General features: G+C 50.3%; 2 protein-coding genes across 2 annotated transcripts; one reads left to right on the top strand and one right to left on the bottom strand.

Annotated features, from left to right (window-relative positions):
• Positions 1–559: 559 nt before the first annotated feature.
• Positions 560–10,789, bottom strand: TGME49_294190 (enoyl-CoA hydratase/isomerase family protein; the record flags this gene model as incomplete). Its single annotated transcript, XM_018782214.1, has 14 exons — positions 560–938; positions 1,647–1,730; positions 2,589–2,724; positions 3,686–3,771; positions 4,490–4,621; positions 5,454–5,512; positions 6,023–6,089; positions 6,459–6,525; positions 7,004–7,115; positions 7,783–7,863; positions 8,441–8,590; positions 8,952–9,091; positions 9,532–9,641; positions 10,208–10,789. 14 exons carry the CDS (start codon positions 10,787–10,789, stop codon positions 594–596), a joined length of 2,151 nt encoding a protein of 716 aa, XP_018638602.1. The 3' UTR covers positions 560–593.
• A 560-nt stretch (positions 10,790–11,349) lies between these two features.
• Positions 11,350–19,144, top strand: TGME49_294180 (tRNA -methyltransferase family protein). Its single transcript, XM_002370156.2, has 11 exons — positions 11,350–12,058; positions 12,730–12,862; positions 13,430–13,465; positions 14,201–14,275; positions 14,720–14,778; positions 15,332–15,394; positions 16,088–16,156; positions 17,058–17,128; positions 17,581–17,639; positions 18,127–18,266; positions 18,664–19,144. The coding sequence occupies exons 1-11, from the start codon at positions 11,855–11,857 to the stop codon at positions 18,730–18,732; spliced, it is 978 nt and encodes a 325-aa protein (XP_002370197.2). The 5' UTR covers positions 11,350–11,854; the 3' UTR covers positions 18,733–19,144.
• Positions 19,145–19,370: the final 226 nt, after the last annotated feature.

Raw genomic sequence — 19,370 nt, 5'->3', positions numbered from 1 at the left:
AATACGATCGTGTACGCACGCCTATGAAGTTAAGGCTCTACTCCGGACGTTGCTGAAACGGCCGCGGGGGGGTTGGTGGGAGAGACAGACCAGTTGCTTTCAGAGTTGTTCTTGATTCGTTAAGTGCACTCGTCGCACACGAAATGAAACCGACCGACAAGACGATGAAGTGTGAACTCGATTTCCTACCGGTCCACGAAAGAATATGCTTAGCTCCTCAAACCCATCATTCCGAAACGGTTGGTGCTGGACACTTGTTTCAAGAACACTGGCATGCTCTTTGATAATTCCCATTCACGGCGTTGTTACAAGACGCTTCACTCAAGAGACACTGCGCCTGCCTGTCTGGCGTTCCGACCCCTCTTCCCGAGAAATGCTCCTTTTCAGGAGACAGAACATGCCACAGATTCTGTGTGCCACTACATGCACTAAACTGTCGGACTCGTTAAAATTTTTTCATGGATAGGCGGGGCACTGGCGCCCTCGTTTCATACGCCCAGCTCCAGTAATACTGTGTAGAGGATGGCATTTCAAACCAAGGACACGATTTGCTGGCTTCGATGTTAGGACACTGACAAACGCTGCGAAGGCACCTACACGTTTGCAACATTTCTGAAGTGCCTGAGCGCCTGCATGCGCTCCTGGATAAACAACGAGTGATTCCATTGCATTTGCAGCTTGTGCATGGCATATGGATTATGGTCATTTCCTGTCTCTTCGTCGAAATCGGGGTGAATTCGCCTGATAAGGGGGTGAGCAGATAACGGGAAGAACGTCCTGGGTGTCACTGTGAATTCTGGCGTAGGAAAAAAGTATGCGCAAGACGGAGAAATATGCGGTCCTGCTCGATGGGATGCAGCGTCCCGAGAGCTTGAGATGGTAGGGAAAAAGTCTTGTAATGGCGTCAGGTACGATTCTTTGTGGAATCGCTGACTTTGCTGTGAACACATTGAACACAGGAAACGAGAAAAATTGATTTTTTACAACAAAGACGTACAAGTTTAGCAGACATGGCAATGCTGCTCAAAACTCTGTTTCTCCGTAGTCAGCACACGATCGCTCAACATATCAACGGGCTTGCGTGTCGCGCTTGCCAAACGACAGCACCCAAAAAACGAAGGTGCACCTTCAAGAGTGTGGCCACAGTGAGCATTTATGGTCTCCACGGCTGCGGTTTCCGAAACTCCGATGCGACACACAAAATCCCCGTAAAAGCATTCATTCCGAAGTCTTTCATGTTCGGCAACCTATCCAGACTACTCAGGGAAGTCGCCTTCGTGTCTACTCTGGAAGTTCCATAACAACTCTCCGGACAAGGCTTTTTCCTGTAGCGAACGCAAGGAATGCATGTCTCCATTGACACAGCGACATGAAAAATGTATTTTACACAGAAACGAACGAACGAAGTCGACAGAGGGACGGGTCCTGAAAAAAATCTGGAAAGCAAACACTACCACCAAAACTGACCCGAGGTGGACCGCAAAGTGACAAGGAGCAGGGACAGGTGGAGCGACGCGAACAGGGAGACAGGGCAAATTGAGAGACACACCACCAAAAGGAAGGCGAAGGATGGGGAGTGCAAAGAACAGACACAAGGAGAAGAAAACTTTTGACACAGAGAAGAGTGCAGAAGGACGAAAACTAACCTTCCATTGAGGACGGTACGCATACTCCGGATTGAGGCGTCCAGCACACTCAGACCGCAGGCCATCAATCGTGTCGGTGCTCCACTGAAAGCACAGGAAAACACACTTTTCAAATGGACATTTCATTTCTGTGGCGACGCATAGAGTCACTGAAAATGTACCAGCTGTTACCCTGTCGAATGAAACAATCCACGCTTTCCCCATAACTTAAAAGAGGCCTTTCCTCTCCACTTATCACAGTTCCGGTTTCCCTCATGGGCTCGCCCCCAGGACAGACGAAACGCCCAACACGATACACGACGACTTGCCATCGGAGTACATCGAGCAGGAGTCTGCTCAAGCCGAAAGATAGTATAACAAGGAAACGATGGAGCGGACGCCCGCTGGACGCTGAGGACTCCGGCGACCGAGGCTCCACATTGTCAGGATGACTGTGCTTTGTTCGTTTCTCTTCTTTCCACCATCCTAGCCGATCTACCTTATGTCAGAAAAGATAACTCCCAGTCCAACGGTTCTGTTCACACTAGCATCTGACTCGTAGTTGCCTCCGGTGGTTGATACGAATAACAGTACTCCACATGTTACTCGTAGAACATAACGGATGTGGAGTATCGTTAACGTCTTAGGATCTTGAACTCCACCACTTCTAGCTGTCTAAAGCTGTCCAGTAGAGAGGTTGAGATATTCCCGCATGGACGGGAATGACGAAACCACACCAGGTGAAGCACACAGAATAAGAAAAGCCACTTCTGCCCCAAGCTCCGATTCGAGGATTCACACTCGGAGAAGCTAGAAACCGGGCACTACTGATGGCCTCGACAGCTCCCCCCCTGTCTCCGAGCTAAACTCACACAGCAAGAACCTGTCTTGAATGCCATTCTCGCGTCCGACACTCGGACTCTACTTTTCCATCAGCCACATGACAAACAACAAAGCACTAACCGCGAGAAGGCGAAGAGCAGCGCGGAGCTCTAACTGAAGAGCTTCCTGCACCAAACGATCCTCGACGGCTTCGAGGATTTGCTTTCGACAGTCTCCTTGCAGAGTGAAAGGGACGGATAAGCCTGTCCGTCGAATTCTGCAGGACAGACGAAACGCAAGTGCGGAGCAGCGTGAGAACGAAAAGAAAGTGGACACAGGACATCGCACGAAGGAAAAGGAGACGTCATTGACATCCGAGAACATGGAACAGTCGACGGCATCACAGTCAGCGGCCTCTGTGAATACAGATTTATGGACGTATTGAGCAAACGTCTCTTTGCGGAACCACGCAGACAGTTCGATCGTGTTACATCCCTAGCGCTTGGCGAGAGATAATGGTGGCGGTATAAAATGAAGTCAGCAAAGGTGACGTGGAATAGACAACGAAAGAGATATAAAACAAACAACGATTCACTTGGCAGACCGCCCTACCCCAGAGCACTCTCAGTTCATGCATCACTTCACCCTACTGCGCGTACAAACGTCTCTGCATCAAACTAGACTCTCAAGAGATGCTCAGGAAAAGAGCACCGTGCTCACAACCAGTTGAAAGTCTGTGAAGACACGAACAGCCAGCTCGCTCACGTCTGGCTCTCGCACCAGCCAGTGCAGAACAGATGCATAGTCCTTTGACACCGAATATGGCTGAAAGGATGGCGCAGCAGGGATAACCGTACGCATGGACTGCAGCTTTGGAAAAGTACTACTCTAAACCTATTCCATGTGGACACAGGTTCGTCACCGTCGTTAAGGATTTCGTTCGTTGTTCTGCTGGCTAGTCATGTAGACACTGCGTTTCGTTTTTCGTTTGTCGCCGGCGGCCTGTGCACTCCTGGCAGACTCTGCCGTCGCCAGGTGACTCCGTTCAACATTAAACCTCACAACGTATTTACAATATAACAGATGGAAAGTATACGGATGTATATGTGACATGTGTGCATAAAAATGCGTGCATGCATGCGTGTTTGTACGTGCATTGAGTGCAGCAGTGTGCGGCGTATCTCTTAGAGGAAGTTCACTTGTTTTCGATTTTGAAGAACTGCCAAGCAGTCACTTACTTGTGCCACTCGCTTCGGAAAATTCCTGCATCCTGGATAATTTGTTTCTTCAGTTGCTGCACAGTCCGGATGAGCGCGAAGGTGACCTGCACATCCATTTTTGGTCCAGATGGGATACAGCTGCCATGAATGGTGGAAAGAAACAAGCAGCTCGAATGAGCTCACGAAGAGAACCGGAGGTCACACACTCACAACAGAACAGAGGAAGTGAAAAGACACACCAGGCCAATGCACAGTGTCTTCAAAGAGCGACAGTCGTTCAAGGCTTTGCCATAAACCTACATGATCAAACACGGCACACAGTTCCCTGTTTGCACCACCACATACGTCGATGAGTCGATATAACAACATGCGCATAAAAGTGCCCTGCCAGTTCGTCAGACAGGCAAACCAATGCAGATGCATCCCTCATGTCTACTTTTGACCTCTGTAGACATCCCTCCCTGTGACAAACGCTGAGTGTGAGTTAGTCAATACACTGTTACTTTTATTCTCCAACAACCACGAAATTCTACGAGACACGAGTTTCCTTTCCAGCTTGTCAGTTTCTCCTGTCGGGTCCGCCCTCCCCCCCCCCCCCCCCCGTCAACTGTTGTCGCTTCCCTCAACTTACGAGATGTTTTTGCGACCAGTTCATCCACTTAAGTGACTCCCTCTCCTTCCTTAATATGCCCCTGTCTCCATCGACCCTTTGTCTGGTTCCCTCTTCGTCGGGATTTCGTCGAGTGTTGCTGTCCACGGGCGTCGTCGTTTACTCTTCACAGATGCATCAAGAAAGGTTCGTGGTGCGGACGCGGAACTTACATCTGCAGCCAAAGGAGATCTTCGCGCGAGACGATCGAGGACAGCTCGAGCCCAAGCTGCGTGCAACTGGCCCTCGACGCTGGTGCTTTGCCGAGAGGCTGTCGCTTTGAGGCGAGCTCGGACCTCTGCAACCTGAGACCAGACCCCAGCGGAAACCGAAAATAAAAGGGACGCGAGAGAAAAGGAAGTCAAAGGAGGGGAGAGAAGGTGATAGTGAAGACATGCCAGACAGTGAAGGCCAAGAAAGGTGGAGATGAGCAAAGGCGAAGCCACGAATCGAATTCTTGGTGCCCGGGCACCTGCTTCGTAACTGGCTGAGCTTCGTATATGCCGCAAAGTGTCTTCTTAAGTCCCTGGGTTTGAGTTGAAAAGTTCATTGTTCGTAGCCAAGAGACCAAAGACAAACACTGCACCCGACTAAAACGGAGACGCCAAACAACTGCCCGCGAAGAAAAAGAGTACACAGAAGGGGAGGCCGGGCGCCTTCACTGAGCACAAGGAACTCAGAACGCCGCACAGGTGGACTGGAAACTTAGGCACAGTTTGGGTTTAGCTGGCAAACACAAAACACCAGTAGGACGACAACAGACGCAGAAGATTCACAAGCTCCGTTTCGTACGAGGGTAATACAGATGACTATGACGGTGGTAATGTTGGTCCGCGAGAACAAGAGAATCCACAGTGGTCGCGAAGGGCGCCAGCTCCTCCCTGCCTTTTTCTAAGAGCTTCGACTCCCCGACTGTTGATGTTTCACCAATTCACGAGTCGACATGCGGTCAGTGAATGTGCCACCATTTCGTTAGAGAGCGTGAGTTCCTTGCGTATTGTGATGCTGCTCTTCCGCACACAACTACAATCTCTCCTTCACATGTAGACGTCAGCACTCCACGCAGTCTAAAATCGGGAAGGGAACAACTGCACGCAGAATCGACGCAGCCAGACGCAACGACCTTTTTTTCCTCACCGTCGGGGCATCGAAATGTTCGTGGATGACCTCCTCCCAGTCATCGAGGGAGTACGCATCTGCCCGAAAACACAAAATCGGAGACGTGACGTACCGCGAGGCCGACAGAAACAGGGGAGAGACCCGGCGAGCGAACGAGCGAGTCGCGGAACGCGGCACTCAATCGACAAGAAACGAGAGAGCTGCTCAGCCGATTTTCAAACGTTGAAACCGTGCTCAGGCCGCATGCCCCGCTTCCTGTTCAATCGATCACTTGCCTTCTTTCCTTGACAAAACCTGCTTCTTCTGACAGGTCTGTTCCCCAAGCTCTGACCTTTTCTCTCCCGGCAAACCTCTCTTCTCTGGACTTGCGCCTCCCTGACGAGACACTCTTACGCTCGGGCGCGCTGGGGGTCCGGGCACCCGGTCTCTCTCTTTCCTGTCGCCTTCCTCTGTCCTTTCTCCTTGTCACACGCTCTTCACGTTTAGGCGCTTCACTCCGCCCACACCCTTCGTCTGTCTCCCCTGCTACTTCGTTCGCCTTCCAAGTTCCCTTCTGTGTCGCAAACGCGCGGCTCTTCGAATCTTACCAGGCGCGTCAAGGAAATGCTCCTCTAGAAGCACCGCGGCTTCGCGCTCCGACACTTCCAGCTGTTTCTGCTCGCGAAACATGCAAAGAGAAGTCGCAGCAAGCATGCGGAAAAACCTCCGGCCGTCTCGACTCCAAACTCGCAGCTGAACTCTCGCCTGATCCCTTCAGCTCGCACCTCCTTGTCCACACACCAAACTCGCCGACATACAAACCACATATGTATGTATCTGCAAATGTATGTCCATCCATTCATATGAAAACATCTATACAGATGTATGCGCTACGCCTAGGAAACAGCAGAGGCACATGGATGCCAATATGCCCATCAGAAGTTCACGGCTGAAGACACCAATATATATATATATATACACACACAGTGCGGGTATTCCCTTTTTTCCTGCGTTGTGTTTTATTTTCTTTGGTAGGGAGCTTACTTCCGCAGTGAGTTCGAGGAAGGGGAGCGCCTCGGGGGAGATCCAGTGCTTGCAGAGTCCGGACCATCTGCATCAGAGGAAAACGAGACGAATTCCATTCACGGAAATCAAAAGAGCTTCCACGCCACCTGCCGCTAGAAAGATGAGACTGGGAAGAGCCGCGCAGCAGCGGAAGATGCATGGGTTCCAGCTCTCACGACGGAGTTCCCTTCAGAGGACTGCAGACGACGGTGGATGCATGCGCGTTTTTAATCTCCAGGGAAAAACAGTGGCCTGAAGATCTGCGTCTTTGGCAGAAAGCCACAGAGCCCTCATGTGCTGTGGAAACACACACATGTGTATTCATGCATAAAGGGATATGTGCGAAAACACAGAGATCGAAGTACGTACTCTTGAATACATCGACCTACATTAGTATATATATATATGTATATGTTTATATATTTATATAGATGTATATATATATATATATATGTATATATGTATGTATGCACGCAGAGGACAGTTTCGAGACGGCTTGGCAGGAAAGACCAGCCACTGCTCACATCAGATCGGGACCCGACAGCGTGTGTCCGGTCAAAGCGAGGAAGACGCCGAGAGAGCCTCGAAGATTCGCAAGGACGAACGACATGCCCGAGTCCGGAATCCATCCATACGCTGCACATGCCAAGAAACAGTTCAAAACGCATGTCCCAACATCCCAGTGAAAATGACTTTCCTCTCCTCAGCCTTTTTTCTCGATCGACGCGGCGTTAGATTCATGTACAAACAACCATCGGTGCAAGTGCATAGATTTGCAGTCGCACCCACAAACCGAAATCTGCTCTAGTCGGCAGACCAGGGTGAAGAACCTATCGTCATCCCTTCAGAGAAGGAGAATGTGAAATCCTTTCTGCCTTGGCTCAGTCACCGACAGACCACGAGACAGGATCCAATCGCGTCTCCTCGCCGCAGGGGTACGACCACTGAACCAATATGCGCATGATGCTAATGAATGCGCATGCTATTTGTGCGGACGGATGCATGCAGCTGGACGCCTCTCGATCTCCAGCAATGTCCTGTGCTTGCCGTCTCTTCATCTGGCTCTCTGTGTCGCTACTGATCTGCAACTACATCTCGCCTTTCGATCCAGATGTCTCTGACTGGCAACTGCTGTCGCGGTCTCTCTCTATCGCTAGGTTCCTCGCATGAGATAAATAAACGACGCTCGCCTTCTTCGCTTGCGTCGATGTTGCTTAATCTTCAAAAACAGAGCTTCCTCGGCCTATGCTGTTATCCCCAATGCATGCACCCATTCTCCTCTGCTGGAGCAGCCTCCTCCGACCTGTCGGGTCGCATGTGAAGGACGAGGAATGATATGCCGCACTGCGATTCGCCAGACAGCACAGAGACGCCCCACTACCAGCTGAGAACAGAAAATCACCCGACACTCACACAAACAGACCCTGAAAACAAACATGGACTTCCACATAGAGGTTTTCACCTGGACAGATACACACACAACTCCACATCCATAAACATATATATATATATATATATATATATATATACATACATACATATAGACATACATGCATATTTACATATATATATATATATATATATTTATATGCATATATAAGCATAGATCCGTTCATCTGGAATCATGAACATCAAGCTGCACGCAGGCATGGATTTGCTCCATGCGAAAAGATACAAATATTTATATCTGAGTGCATGCATTTGAATGCTGGAGAAAAGGTGAGGGTTTCACTACAAGGTGGGTGAAGGAGTTGAAGCGTCGAGAGCCAGGGCACCGCGGACAGTCCGCAGCAAGGTCGCCTCCTGCTGCCTGTTTTTGGGGAAGAAGCGAGCAGAGGATATGCGAGTGAGGAAGGAGAGAATCGAAAAGAGAGTACGGCAAAAAAGAGCTGAGGCGAGACTGGCAGAGACGCGAAACGACAGAAGGAGAGAGAGGAGTCGAGACGCGAGAGTCTGTTCACCTGTCGCGCCATTCATAAGAACAATGAGCGGCTTCGTGTAGTTGTGAACGAGGTAGGCGACGTCGCAGAGGTTTCGCAGTTGCCAGAGTGCAACGAGAGGAATCGTTTTCTCTGTCGACTTCTGAGTCAGCTCCGCCAAGAAGAGAAGTTCTGTTCCAAAGGAAGCATGGAACGAGAAAAAGATGAAGGATGCGAGAACGTGAAGGTGAAAAACAAGGGGGAGGGAAGACCCGAGAAAAAACCGAATAAGACGAGGAAAAAGAGTGGAACGGAAGAAGAGCGGGACTCGAAAAGAAGGAAACAGAGAGGAGAAGAGCGAGAAGAAAAGAACGAAGCCCCCACAGAGTGCGTGAGCGAGAAAGAAGGCAAGCGAAGGCAGGAAGCGACGCAGCGAGGACGCAGAAACGAGAGGGTCTCCTCTTGCGTTGTTGATGTGAACGACTTCTCTTTCCAACCTTTCTCCTTTCCCCTTTCCTCTCTCTTTTCTTTGCCCTCCTTTCGGACTTCGTACCCTTGAGATCGAAGCCTGTGCTAAAGAAATGGCGGTGACGAGAGGTGAGGACAACAAAGCGCTTGAGGGGATTCACTTCCAGGTCGCGAAGCTTGCGGAACAACCCGCAGAGACCCTTCATGTTCAACACTCCAGATGCGCTGCACAGGCAAAACAAAGATGCATATATATATATATATATATATATATACATTTATGCATGTATTTATGTGAAGAGCATGTGAAGAAGTACACATGTATACACTTATTCGTGTATTTAAATAACCATCAAGTGAATACATACAAATATATATATATATATATATATATATATATGCATAACTCGCACAAGAATACATGTGCATATCTATGTAGTTTTATGTACATATTTATGTGCTTCTATAGCAAAGATCTGGCTCTTTTTCAGGACGCAAGCGTATGAGCAACGACAGAAATTGGGAGACACAACCAGAGCGAGACTGAGAGCGCAGGGCGCCGCGGGTGGAGACAGGGGAGTTGAAAAGGTTCGACGGAAGAAAAAAGCGCAACGGCTGCATGCGTGGTGCCGGAAACGCGGGGCTTCGAGGGAGACAACTCTGACTTGTTCAAGATGCATGTCCCCATGCCGACGTTGCTTCTCTCAAGAACTTCTTCCGCGAGATCGCCGCCGCCATCTGCGTGCGACCAGGTTCTAACCGGGTCTTCTGCGAACTGGAGGCGCAAGAGAGAAGACAGAATGGAAAGGAAAGAATTGGTGGAAAAGACGTTTCGAACGCGAAGAGAGCTTCTGAAGTCCAGGACATGCAGACGCAAGAAGATCGACGCAGAAGTGACCCAGAATACACGCGCTCTCACAGGCTTCAGGGCGACCCCCCCCCCTATGCCTTGTCGGACCAGCAAAGCGGAAAAGGAACTGAAAGAGAACTATCAAGACATCACTCTTGGAAGACAACGCATTGTGCCTGCTAATGCAGATACGAAAGCCAGATCGCCATGCGACACAGCTCAAGAGAGAAAGCCACAGTTGAGCCTACAAATACTCATGTGTATATCGACAGAGAGAGCCAAGTACATACATGAATATATATATATATATAGAGAGAGAGAGAGAGACATATAATATAAATGTGTAAATATATATATATATATAACCAGAGTCACAGAGCTTTTTCGCTGTTTGTCGTCCGTCTGCAATCTGCTTGGTGGATAAGAGTTTCTTCCTTGGCCACCTGGCTGCGCCGTGCAATTCGTTTTTTTAACTTCTGAAAGAAGCTCACCAGAACGTCCTCAGGGTCGATGAAACCTGGATCGGTGCGGAAGAAGCCTGTACGTACACCCCGTTGTGAGGAGCGGAGACACCACAATGTTTCTCTGTGCCTGCGTCCAGAACCGGGTGCATGCGCGGTCGAGGAGAGGAGTAAGGGAGAAGGCGAAGACGATGGTCTCCGAGGTGAATCGGAAAGACAGAAAGAAGAGAAAAGAGAACGCGAAGAACGAGACTCAAACCGCAACACCAGAGGAGACGAAGACGGCGAAACGTTACAAGACAAAAGAGACTTGAAAGACGAAGAAGAGGAAGGAGAGAAAGCGGAGGGAGAGAAACAGGAAGATGTCGGAGGAGAGAGAGTGGAGCTTCCGCGGCTCTGTTCATTTTTCTCTTGTCTTGCTTCGCGTCTTTCTTGAATGGCCGTTTGCACAGGGAAGTTGATTTTCACCCTGCGCCTCTGCTGCTGTCGGAGACCGCAGACTGGCTTTCCTCCCCTGTCGCCCAAGGAGCACAGAGAAGAGAAAAGGTTCCTCATCGTGTCTGCGTTTTCGAGGAAAACCGGACCTCTTGAAAAATGATGCGCCGGAAACATGAGGTGAGGCAGTGGGGAAAGGACGACGATACAGCGCTTCGGGTACTCGAGTCAAAATTCCAAGTCTTCGCGAGAGAAAGGCTCGACCCTTTGCCTCTCTCGCGTCTTCTCTCTCCCTTGTTCTTCGCTCCTTTCCAGTTCTCTGCGTTGCCCTTCGTTTTTCCTCTCGCCGTTGAGCTTCCCGCAGCCATTTGCTTCTCTTTGTTCGTCCTCTCTCTGTTGTTCTCTTTGAGCTTTCTCGGCGACTCTTCCCAGACTTCCTCGGTCAGCAAAGAGAAAGAGAGAAAGAGACTCGAGGGCCAGCGCTGCGGCGTAGCGACGCTCGGTAAGAACAGCCGGGCACCCTTTTCGTCTGAGTCACAGGCATGAATGAACAAGTTTTTTCAGGCCTTTGTTTCCACCCACTGCGTTCCTTCAATCATTCATCAGTCTCGACGCTTTGCACAAAAGCGGCTCCCGCTCTCACGCCCTCTGTTCAACTGCCCTGTCTCCGCGTTCTCGCGTCCGTCGCGTTGCATGAGGCTTTGCATGCACTTGCATGCACTCTACTTTTTTAAAGTATTTATTTAAATGTTCATAAAGACATGAGCTTGTAATAATTCAAATATAACTTGCGCCTTTGCATGCGTCTCACTGTCCCTCTGAGGGGCTCTGAAGGAACTCCGTCAGGAAGGCCTTCCAGTTTTGGCGGCGACGATAACGAGTCGAGGGGATCCTCGAGGCACACCCAGACTAAGATCAAAGATTTTTTTTCCTCCCCTCCGTTTTCCTTTGTATGTACATCTTCGTCTTCTCTCACGTTCGTCTGCGTCTTCTTTGATCCTTGTAAAAGAACAGTCCGTGACGCAGGGGGGAGCTTCTTTAGTCTTGCTTCTCCTCCAGCTCTTTCTCGACCCCCGAATCTTCCCTCTCTGACATTGCTCCCTCTTCTTCCCTCTGTCGTTGCTCTCTCTTCTTCTCTTTTGTTCTTGCTCTTCTTCCTCTCTTCCTCCGTCTGACCTCCTTCGTCAGCATCTTGCCTTTCTTCGCCGACTGCTTCTTCGGCTTCCTGACGGCGAAACAGACATGCGTTTGCATTCTCTCGAAAGGACTGCGACGCTGCACAGCTCAATGGAACCTGCCTGTCTCACCAACTCCCTAGACTCTTCTCTCTCTGCCTCCTCCTCTTCAGCTTGTTCTTCCTCTTGCATGCAAGATGCGGCTGCAGTTGGGGGGCAAGACAGCGCAGGAGTCCTCAAGCCAAAGAAGGCGGCGTATCGACAGAGAGCAGTGAGTTCCACGCGTAGAAACATACACAACACCGCTGCCTGCATATAAACCTATTCATGCGTATGCATCTATGCATGCATGTTTGTATCGGGCGGGCAGACGGATTCATGCCTAGAGAGAGAGAGAAGCTTGCGGAGTAGTAGTGCAAGTATCCTGGGTCCTCCAATTTCTTTGCGTACTGTCTGGTGTGAGTTGCAACAGAATATCTCAGAAAGTCCAAACGGTAAGCTATGGTGATACCCGAATGTATGACACAAAAAAAACAAAGAAGGACTCAAGAAAGCTCCCCACCGAAGCCTGTCACGGGTGTCTGTTGGTTCTCGGCATTCGATGCATGCAAAGCCTCACACCAACAAACATAAGAAAGTGAGGTCCTAAACTCGGAGGTGCATATGTTCCCAGGCATGCAAGTATACAGGTAGCATGTAGCTGGCGGATGGTTTAAGGCAGTCTGTATCTCTGCCTGCTGGCTCCTGTTCCTTCCTGTCCATTTCGCTCGTTGCATTTCCCTCTGTGTCCCTTTTTCGGGATTTGCCTCCTTTTCTCGGCCTCTCCGTCGCGGTGTTTTGGAGGAACCTTGAAATCCACCGTTTCAGCTGTTTCGAGCCGTCTCTGCACACCCTCTGTAGGCGTTTCGCTGCTTCCTTGTCGCTTTCTGCGTCTTTCTTCAGCACTGCAACCCACTCGCAGACTCGTACATCGTTTATCCCAGAAGTCCTGACTTCGTCGACTGGTCTCGTCACTTCCCTGCCTTCTTCCCCGGCAAGGCTGATACACCCGCCTCTGTCGAGCTCGCTCTCAACAGTAAAGACGCGACGGAAAAAACTAGAAAGCTCGTTCACACCAATGCATGAAATGCCGACCAATGTTCAGAAGTGAAGTTCAGTCCTCCTGAGGACGCTAATTGCTACATATATATATATATATATATATGTACATTTTGTAACTCTATGCATATACGTGTGTATATGTATTCATTTATATGTGCATTATACATGTGTATGCATATACTTATATATGTATATATATATATATATATATATATACGGATTGCCTCGTGTATACAGTTTTTTCGTTGCTATGTTTGACAGAGTCAACTCGTTGCTTGGAGGAACGAATGAGCAAAATCTTGAAACGTTTTATCCAGAAGCGAGACGAGAACCTGGTCGGCAGCTCCGCAGTTGGTGTTGCCAACAGGAAGAAGACTGAAGGCGTAGATCACAGTCTGTCTCCACCTTCTTCTTGCATATATTCTGCTAAAAAAGAGCTTTTCTGTCGAAGGGATCAGACGAGCAGAGGGTCAATCTTTTTCTTGTCTTCATCTTCTCCATGCTTGTGTTGTGTCCAAACCTTTATTTGCGGTATGTGCAGCGGAGCAGTACCCTGTTTCGTATCCTTCTCGCCAGCGTAAGGCTTTTTCACACTGCGCTTGCATTCTCGCGATGGTAGTATCTCTCTTTTCTCCCCCCACCCTGCTGCATCTCGCGCGTTTCCTCCTTCTGGAGTCCCCTATAGTGTCTCGCTTCTCTTCGGTGTCTCTTCTTTGTCTCCTTGATCGGTGCCGTACGAGTTCCCTTTTGTTTCCTGTGTCGGGTGTGGAGTTTCGCGCTTTCTCATGTTCTTTTTGCTTCCGCCTTCACGCGAGAGCGCTTCAGAGGAACGCTTTTTTTGTGCGGGACATCTCGCATTCAACATACCGTGCATGCAGATAGAAAAAATCGGAGAGCTTTCTCGGGTCTCCCCCAACATCACCGCTTCCGGGCGTGAGCGGCTCAGGGCGACGTCCCCTTTCTATCCACTTGCGGCGCTTGCTATAATATCAAATGTGTCTCTTTACTGCATGCGCCGAGCGACATTAACAAGCGCGGCCTGTCGTCACGCCGCATGCATCAGCGTATCGCCCATACCCACAAAACCAAGTCGTTTCGTCTCTGCTCCTCACATGTTCTAGGCGGCTCCCCGTTCTCTACCAGTGAGTATCGTCAATGCCACCTATCCCAACATATATATATATATATTTTATATATATATATATATGTATATGTGTATATGCAGATGCGTATCTTTGTATTTCAGATACAGAGAGACATGTTGCTGTGTTTTTGTGTGGATGGCTTTTGTTTTTTTCTCTGGTTACACCAGCGCCTCACTTGAACGGAACAGTCGGCTCGCGTGTGGAGTTTCTTGACGTGGGGTGTGGCTTCGGCGGATTGCTCGGTGAGGTTCTTTGCCATCTTGTTCTCAGCGAACCATTTCGCCGTTTCTCCATGCGTCAGAGCTCCATCACACTCCAGTTCGTCCTCGTTAGAGTAGAAAACAACTGCAGATGCATGTCGGTGTATCGATATACATCTGTTTGTATCTCTGATCTTTGTAGCTCTCTGCAGATATCCACCGATCTCTGCAGTGCATTTAACGAATGCCCTTCGCTGGATTTAGGTGTCTCTCGACCTCTTCTGGCAACGGTGTCGGTGGGCGCTCACGCCCGACTCACTGTTTGGTTTTTCGCTGCTCACTTCCTAGGATTCGAGGAGTGCTCCACGCAGGCGACAGATTGGAGATTTTCTGTGTCCACGTTCGCGTTTTTCCGCGTGATACGGACGAAACGCATGGACGGCGTCCGTCATTCTCCTGAAGCTGTGTGTTGTCCGGACTCTGCAGTGTCTCTCGCTCCCAAGTTCCCGACGACTCTGATGATGGGCATGGAGATTCGAGAGAAGGTGAGGACAGAAAGGCATTTGAACGCGTTTGCTGCTTCGTCGTTCCTCCTGCGACCGTGAAGCGTACCACCGCCTTTGCGTTTTCAACTTTCGCTGGCTGTCTGCCCTCTGTAGTTGCATGCGTTCTCCGCCGTGTTTGGCCATTCTCTTCGGTGGCGCCACTTCAACGTCTTAGGTCTCTCCCCACCGCGCCCGTGGCGGTTCGCGCTTCGGGGAGGGTTCACGGCGGAGAGAAAGGGAAGAATGTCTTGACTGCGCTGCCTTGTGCTGCATTGCAACCTCCTTGTCGCGGTAGGATGCGCCTCCGACGTTCTGAGTTTCTCGTCCTTTTCTTCGGAACGCCTTAGGAAGATCGTTGATCGACGGGGGGGAGTTGCCCAGCAGCCGAACCGCCAGCTGGTCTGCGAGCTGAGGCCCCAACTCCTTGGATTCGCAGATTTGTTCGACTTTTTGCGAGACGTTGGTGGCAGGTTCGGGAGCCACTCGCTTCTCCTTCTCTTTTGGGGCTCTCTGTGAGTGCGTTATGATTTGTGAGCATGTAAACCGCATGCAGGTCACGAATTATGTCGGGGAGAGAATTGCGGCGCTCCGTAAGGAGCACGCGTCGACTGGGCAGGTGAGGAGCTCCCTACCCGGACGCCGTGAGGTCTGACAGTCTGAAGAGGCACTGGGCCGAGCGAGCGGTAGACAGCCGAGGTATCTTGGCTGACTGCGTGTCAATGGTGAAGTCGGTTTTGCTGGCCTCCTGGGCCAGGGGACACCGCAGGGAACCGGTTCGCGGATTCAGCCGAAAAACGAAGGAACAATCTCGGATGCCCCCCCCACCCAGAAGCGCTCAAATGTGGAAGTTTCAAGGTTTGATCCATTTTCTCCTGCCATCGGACCGTTTTGGCAACATAGGACAGACACAGAAAGAGAGTCTCAAGCGACATCGACATACTACCGAGACAGAGACATACGTATTCATGTCTGTTTCGCACGCAATTCGCTCGACTGCACGCGCATTTTGCGCCATTCTGATACTTGCCTCTGGAGCTCGCTGCTGGCGCGTTTTCTTCCACGTCGCTACCAATGTCTGTCTGAACCGTTTCTGTTCCACCTTTTTGGAAGTTCGGTGCTCCCAGCGAGGGATTCCTACGACCCGCTGGACACCTGCGTTTGCTCTTGGGGCTGTCCCAGTGGTCAGTCTGTGCTAGCTCGGCAATGCGTCTCAAGTTCGATTCCTGACTTTCGTTTTTCAGTGAGGGGAGCCATGCTTTCCATTTTCATGGTCGCCACGGCCACACTGCCTCGGAGTTTGTGCCTGCAGTTTGCCAACGTCTCGATCATTCGGACGAACGTGATGAAGTTCCTCGTCAACTATTTTCGCAAAGGCCAGGTATGTCCCTTTTCCGTCTTTTGGTCTCGACGGTTGCAGCGCTGGAGGTGCAGTTATTCAACTGAAACGCTTCAGTTCCGGTTCACTTCGATGTCTACTTAAAGTAGCCACTGCCGTCCTGCGATGAAGCTGATATGGATCACATACCGATGTAGAAGGCTAGGCGGCACCGCGTCAGACCTTCACACTGGATGCCCTTCAATGGCATCTTACCATCAGCTTTGGGCGTCAAATGAGAGTTTTGCAAGTTGTCTTAGCGTGAGGGGGACGCTGGGGTGCTTCGTCGCTTGCTCCACTTGTTTTTGTGGAGGGATGAACACGAGACTCCCTTGGGACGTTTGGCGCGCCGGTGCATGCAAAGGTGGTAAAAGATGCTCGCTCTGTGTTTCTCTGCCGGCCGCAGGCTCTGGGTGGGGCCAGTGCGGGTGTCCGCGCTGCTACAGTTACTCCAGACCTTGCTTGCCTCTGCTGGATTTGTTGCCTTGGCTTCCCGGAGGATACGACGTACCTGATGTAGCATTAAAACGGTTCTCGCTGTCACTATGTCTCTTCAAGCGACCCTAGGATTGATTGTAGTTCACAAACTGACTCTGCGGGCGAGACACACTCCCTCACACCTCCGGCAAATGACTGGATGATAATGAAACGCGCAAGAGTGGAAATGTAGTGCATCTTAGTCTTTTTGTTATGTTGTCGTGTTCACCGAATAAGTTTCTTCGTTGGCGTTTCTGCCAAGGACGCGCGACGAAAGTGGAGAGTTGTTCGGAATCGCCCGCGGCATGGGGGAGAACCCAGCGAGCTCGGCAGTGCCTTGGACAGAGCTACACATGCATGCACCTAGCGGATGTTCTGTCGGACGAGGTCAAAACGTTTCAAAGGGTGCTCCTTTTTGTTTTTTCAGCTTACGAAGATGTTCTTTTGCTTCCCCGACCCCCATTTCAAACGCAGCAACTGGCGCCGGCGTATCATCAAGTACGTGGAGGCCTGAATGTGCAGATGAGGTTTTGCTTAGGGGCCGGTCTGCAGCTTGACTCACACGCTTGTATACAGAGAGAGGCAGATACATAAGAACGATTGTATGTGTAAACACAATATAAGTATCTATATCTGTAAGCATGTATGAAGGTATACAACCGTGTGTGTGTGTAAATGGACTGGTATTTAATGCTGTGATCGTTTGACGGTGTCTGTGTTAAGCTGATGTTGTCACTCTACACGCACCGTACGTTGCCAACGCGCTCACAGGTGTTGCCTACGCGGACGCATGTGGTTTCGGAAACATGCCGTTTTTTTATCGAGCAGACAGGCTGACAAATAAGAAGTAGATCCAGGTGCATTCCAAGACTGTGGGGGCGCGAAACGAGGGTACAGAGATTCCCCGGTTTCTTCTGTGTTTCTGCATGACGCATGCGCTCTTCTCCCAGCACCCCCGTCCTTTCTCTGTACGCCTACGTCCTTCGTCCTGGCGGACTTCTTTACACAGGTAAGCTTTTTTGAAGACGTATGCCTCGTCTTTCCCCCCATTGCCTTTGCGTAACGGGCACACACGTCCACGCTGGGTTCGTCACGCGCCTTCTTTTCACATGTCTTTTTCCATTGTTTAGAGACAAGCAGCGGCCAGAGATATGCATGTGAACAAGCGTGTGCCTGACTCACAGTTTCCGCAGTTGTGCTTCAGGATAGCTCGTAGCCACCTTCGCCGAGGGGGACAGAGCAATACGTAGTTACGTACGTATGTAGTAAGGCATACGAGGATGTACCTGCAGGTGCATATTTATATGTAGAAGGTATGCAGGTATATGTATATTTGCAGGAATACAACTATGCGTCTAGGCACTAGCTTCCGGAACCGGTTTCCATGTGCAGTGCGTGAACGTTATTCATATACATATACATATATATATATATATATATCGACCGTGGCGGTGAATGAGCTTGTTTATTTGTTTGTGTTTTTTCCGTGTGTACAGTGACAGATGTGGAGGATTTGCATCGGTGGATGCGCAAGTCGTGTCTGCTCCACCCGCTTTTTGAGGAGGTTCCCCTGGCAGATTTGAAAGACGACCCGTGCATTGCAGCGATTGAAAGCGATACCGAGGAAGGCATGAAGGTACGGCAAGGTCTTCTTTTCGAGCTTCGCCGCTACTGCTGGGACAGCAAATTATGTACTTGGGCGAGTGTTATCAAGCCTTTGCTTCCGAATAGCTTTCATGGAGAACCAGAAAAAGTTCGCGTGTTTGACTGTAGCATGAGATTATCAGTCGCGGTTTTGTAGGAGACAAGAATGTCGGAGATCTGACATTTGTCATTGAAGTGAACGCCGAGTTACGACGCGTTTCTATGCAAAATCGTGGCGTCAACACACTGGTATGAACTGGCACTTCATCGCTTCGTCCGCACAACCGTCGACTCGTCACTTCGGGTCTCCTGAACGAGAGGCGTGACGAGGCACACAACGGACAAAACACCCACAAAATCTGCGTCGCACTCGTCGATTTTGCGTTCAGGTCAAACGCATGGGGCAGCCGTGTTACACTTGCGTTTTCCGGAGGAAATCCGACTTGCCTGTCGACTAAGAACCGCATGTCGAGCGCTTCGCCACATCGCAGTCAACTTTCTCGTTCCACAGCCTGCTCGGATACGGCGGGGGTTCGCGGCCAAGACGCAAAAGGCGGGAACCTATTGTCTGAATTGTTTAACCGAGTATCAACATAGATGCAGAGAGTGCCGGCACACATCTTTGGGAACTGCGAAAAAGACTGGGCTTCGTCGGCGCCTCACTTCGCGTTTCCTGCATACAGCTTCCTGTCGAGGTTATGGCGGGGAAGTTCATGCTTGCGCAAGGCGGTCTGGTCGAAGGACCACACAGACTGAATCACGCTGGTTGGTGGTTGTCTTTTTTTTTCGGTGGGGGGGGGGGGAGGGACGACGCAAAAAACTCAAAGTTGCTGCGGAAATTCTGCACATCTCTGCGGCTGAAGTGGCACAAGCAAAACAGCTTTACAGGCTCTCCTCAGTGAAAGAGGCTCACCGTTAAAGTTGAGATTGTGCGAAAGTCGCATGAATGCTTTGTCTGTCACAGCGGCAGAAGAGTCTTTCGAACCTGACGCACCTGTTCCGGTTACACCCCGCAAGCACAGGGAACTAACACTATATTGATTTTGTGTATCATATCCTTGTCACTAGTTGCTGTCGTACCAGGCAACATTCTGAA

The sequence above is a fragment of the Toxoplasma gondii genome, chromosome Ia, assembly GCF_000006565.2.
Source record: "Toxoplasma gondii ME49 chromosome Ia, whole genome shotgun sequence".
Taxonomy (NCBI): Eukaryota; Apicomplexa; class Conoidasida; order Eucoccidiorida; family Sarcocystidae; genus Toxoplasma; species Toxoplasma gondii.
This window is presented reverse-complemented; position numbering and strand designations above follow the sequence as displayed.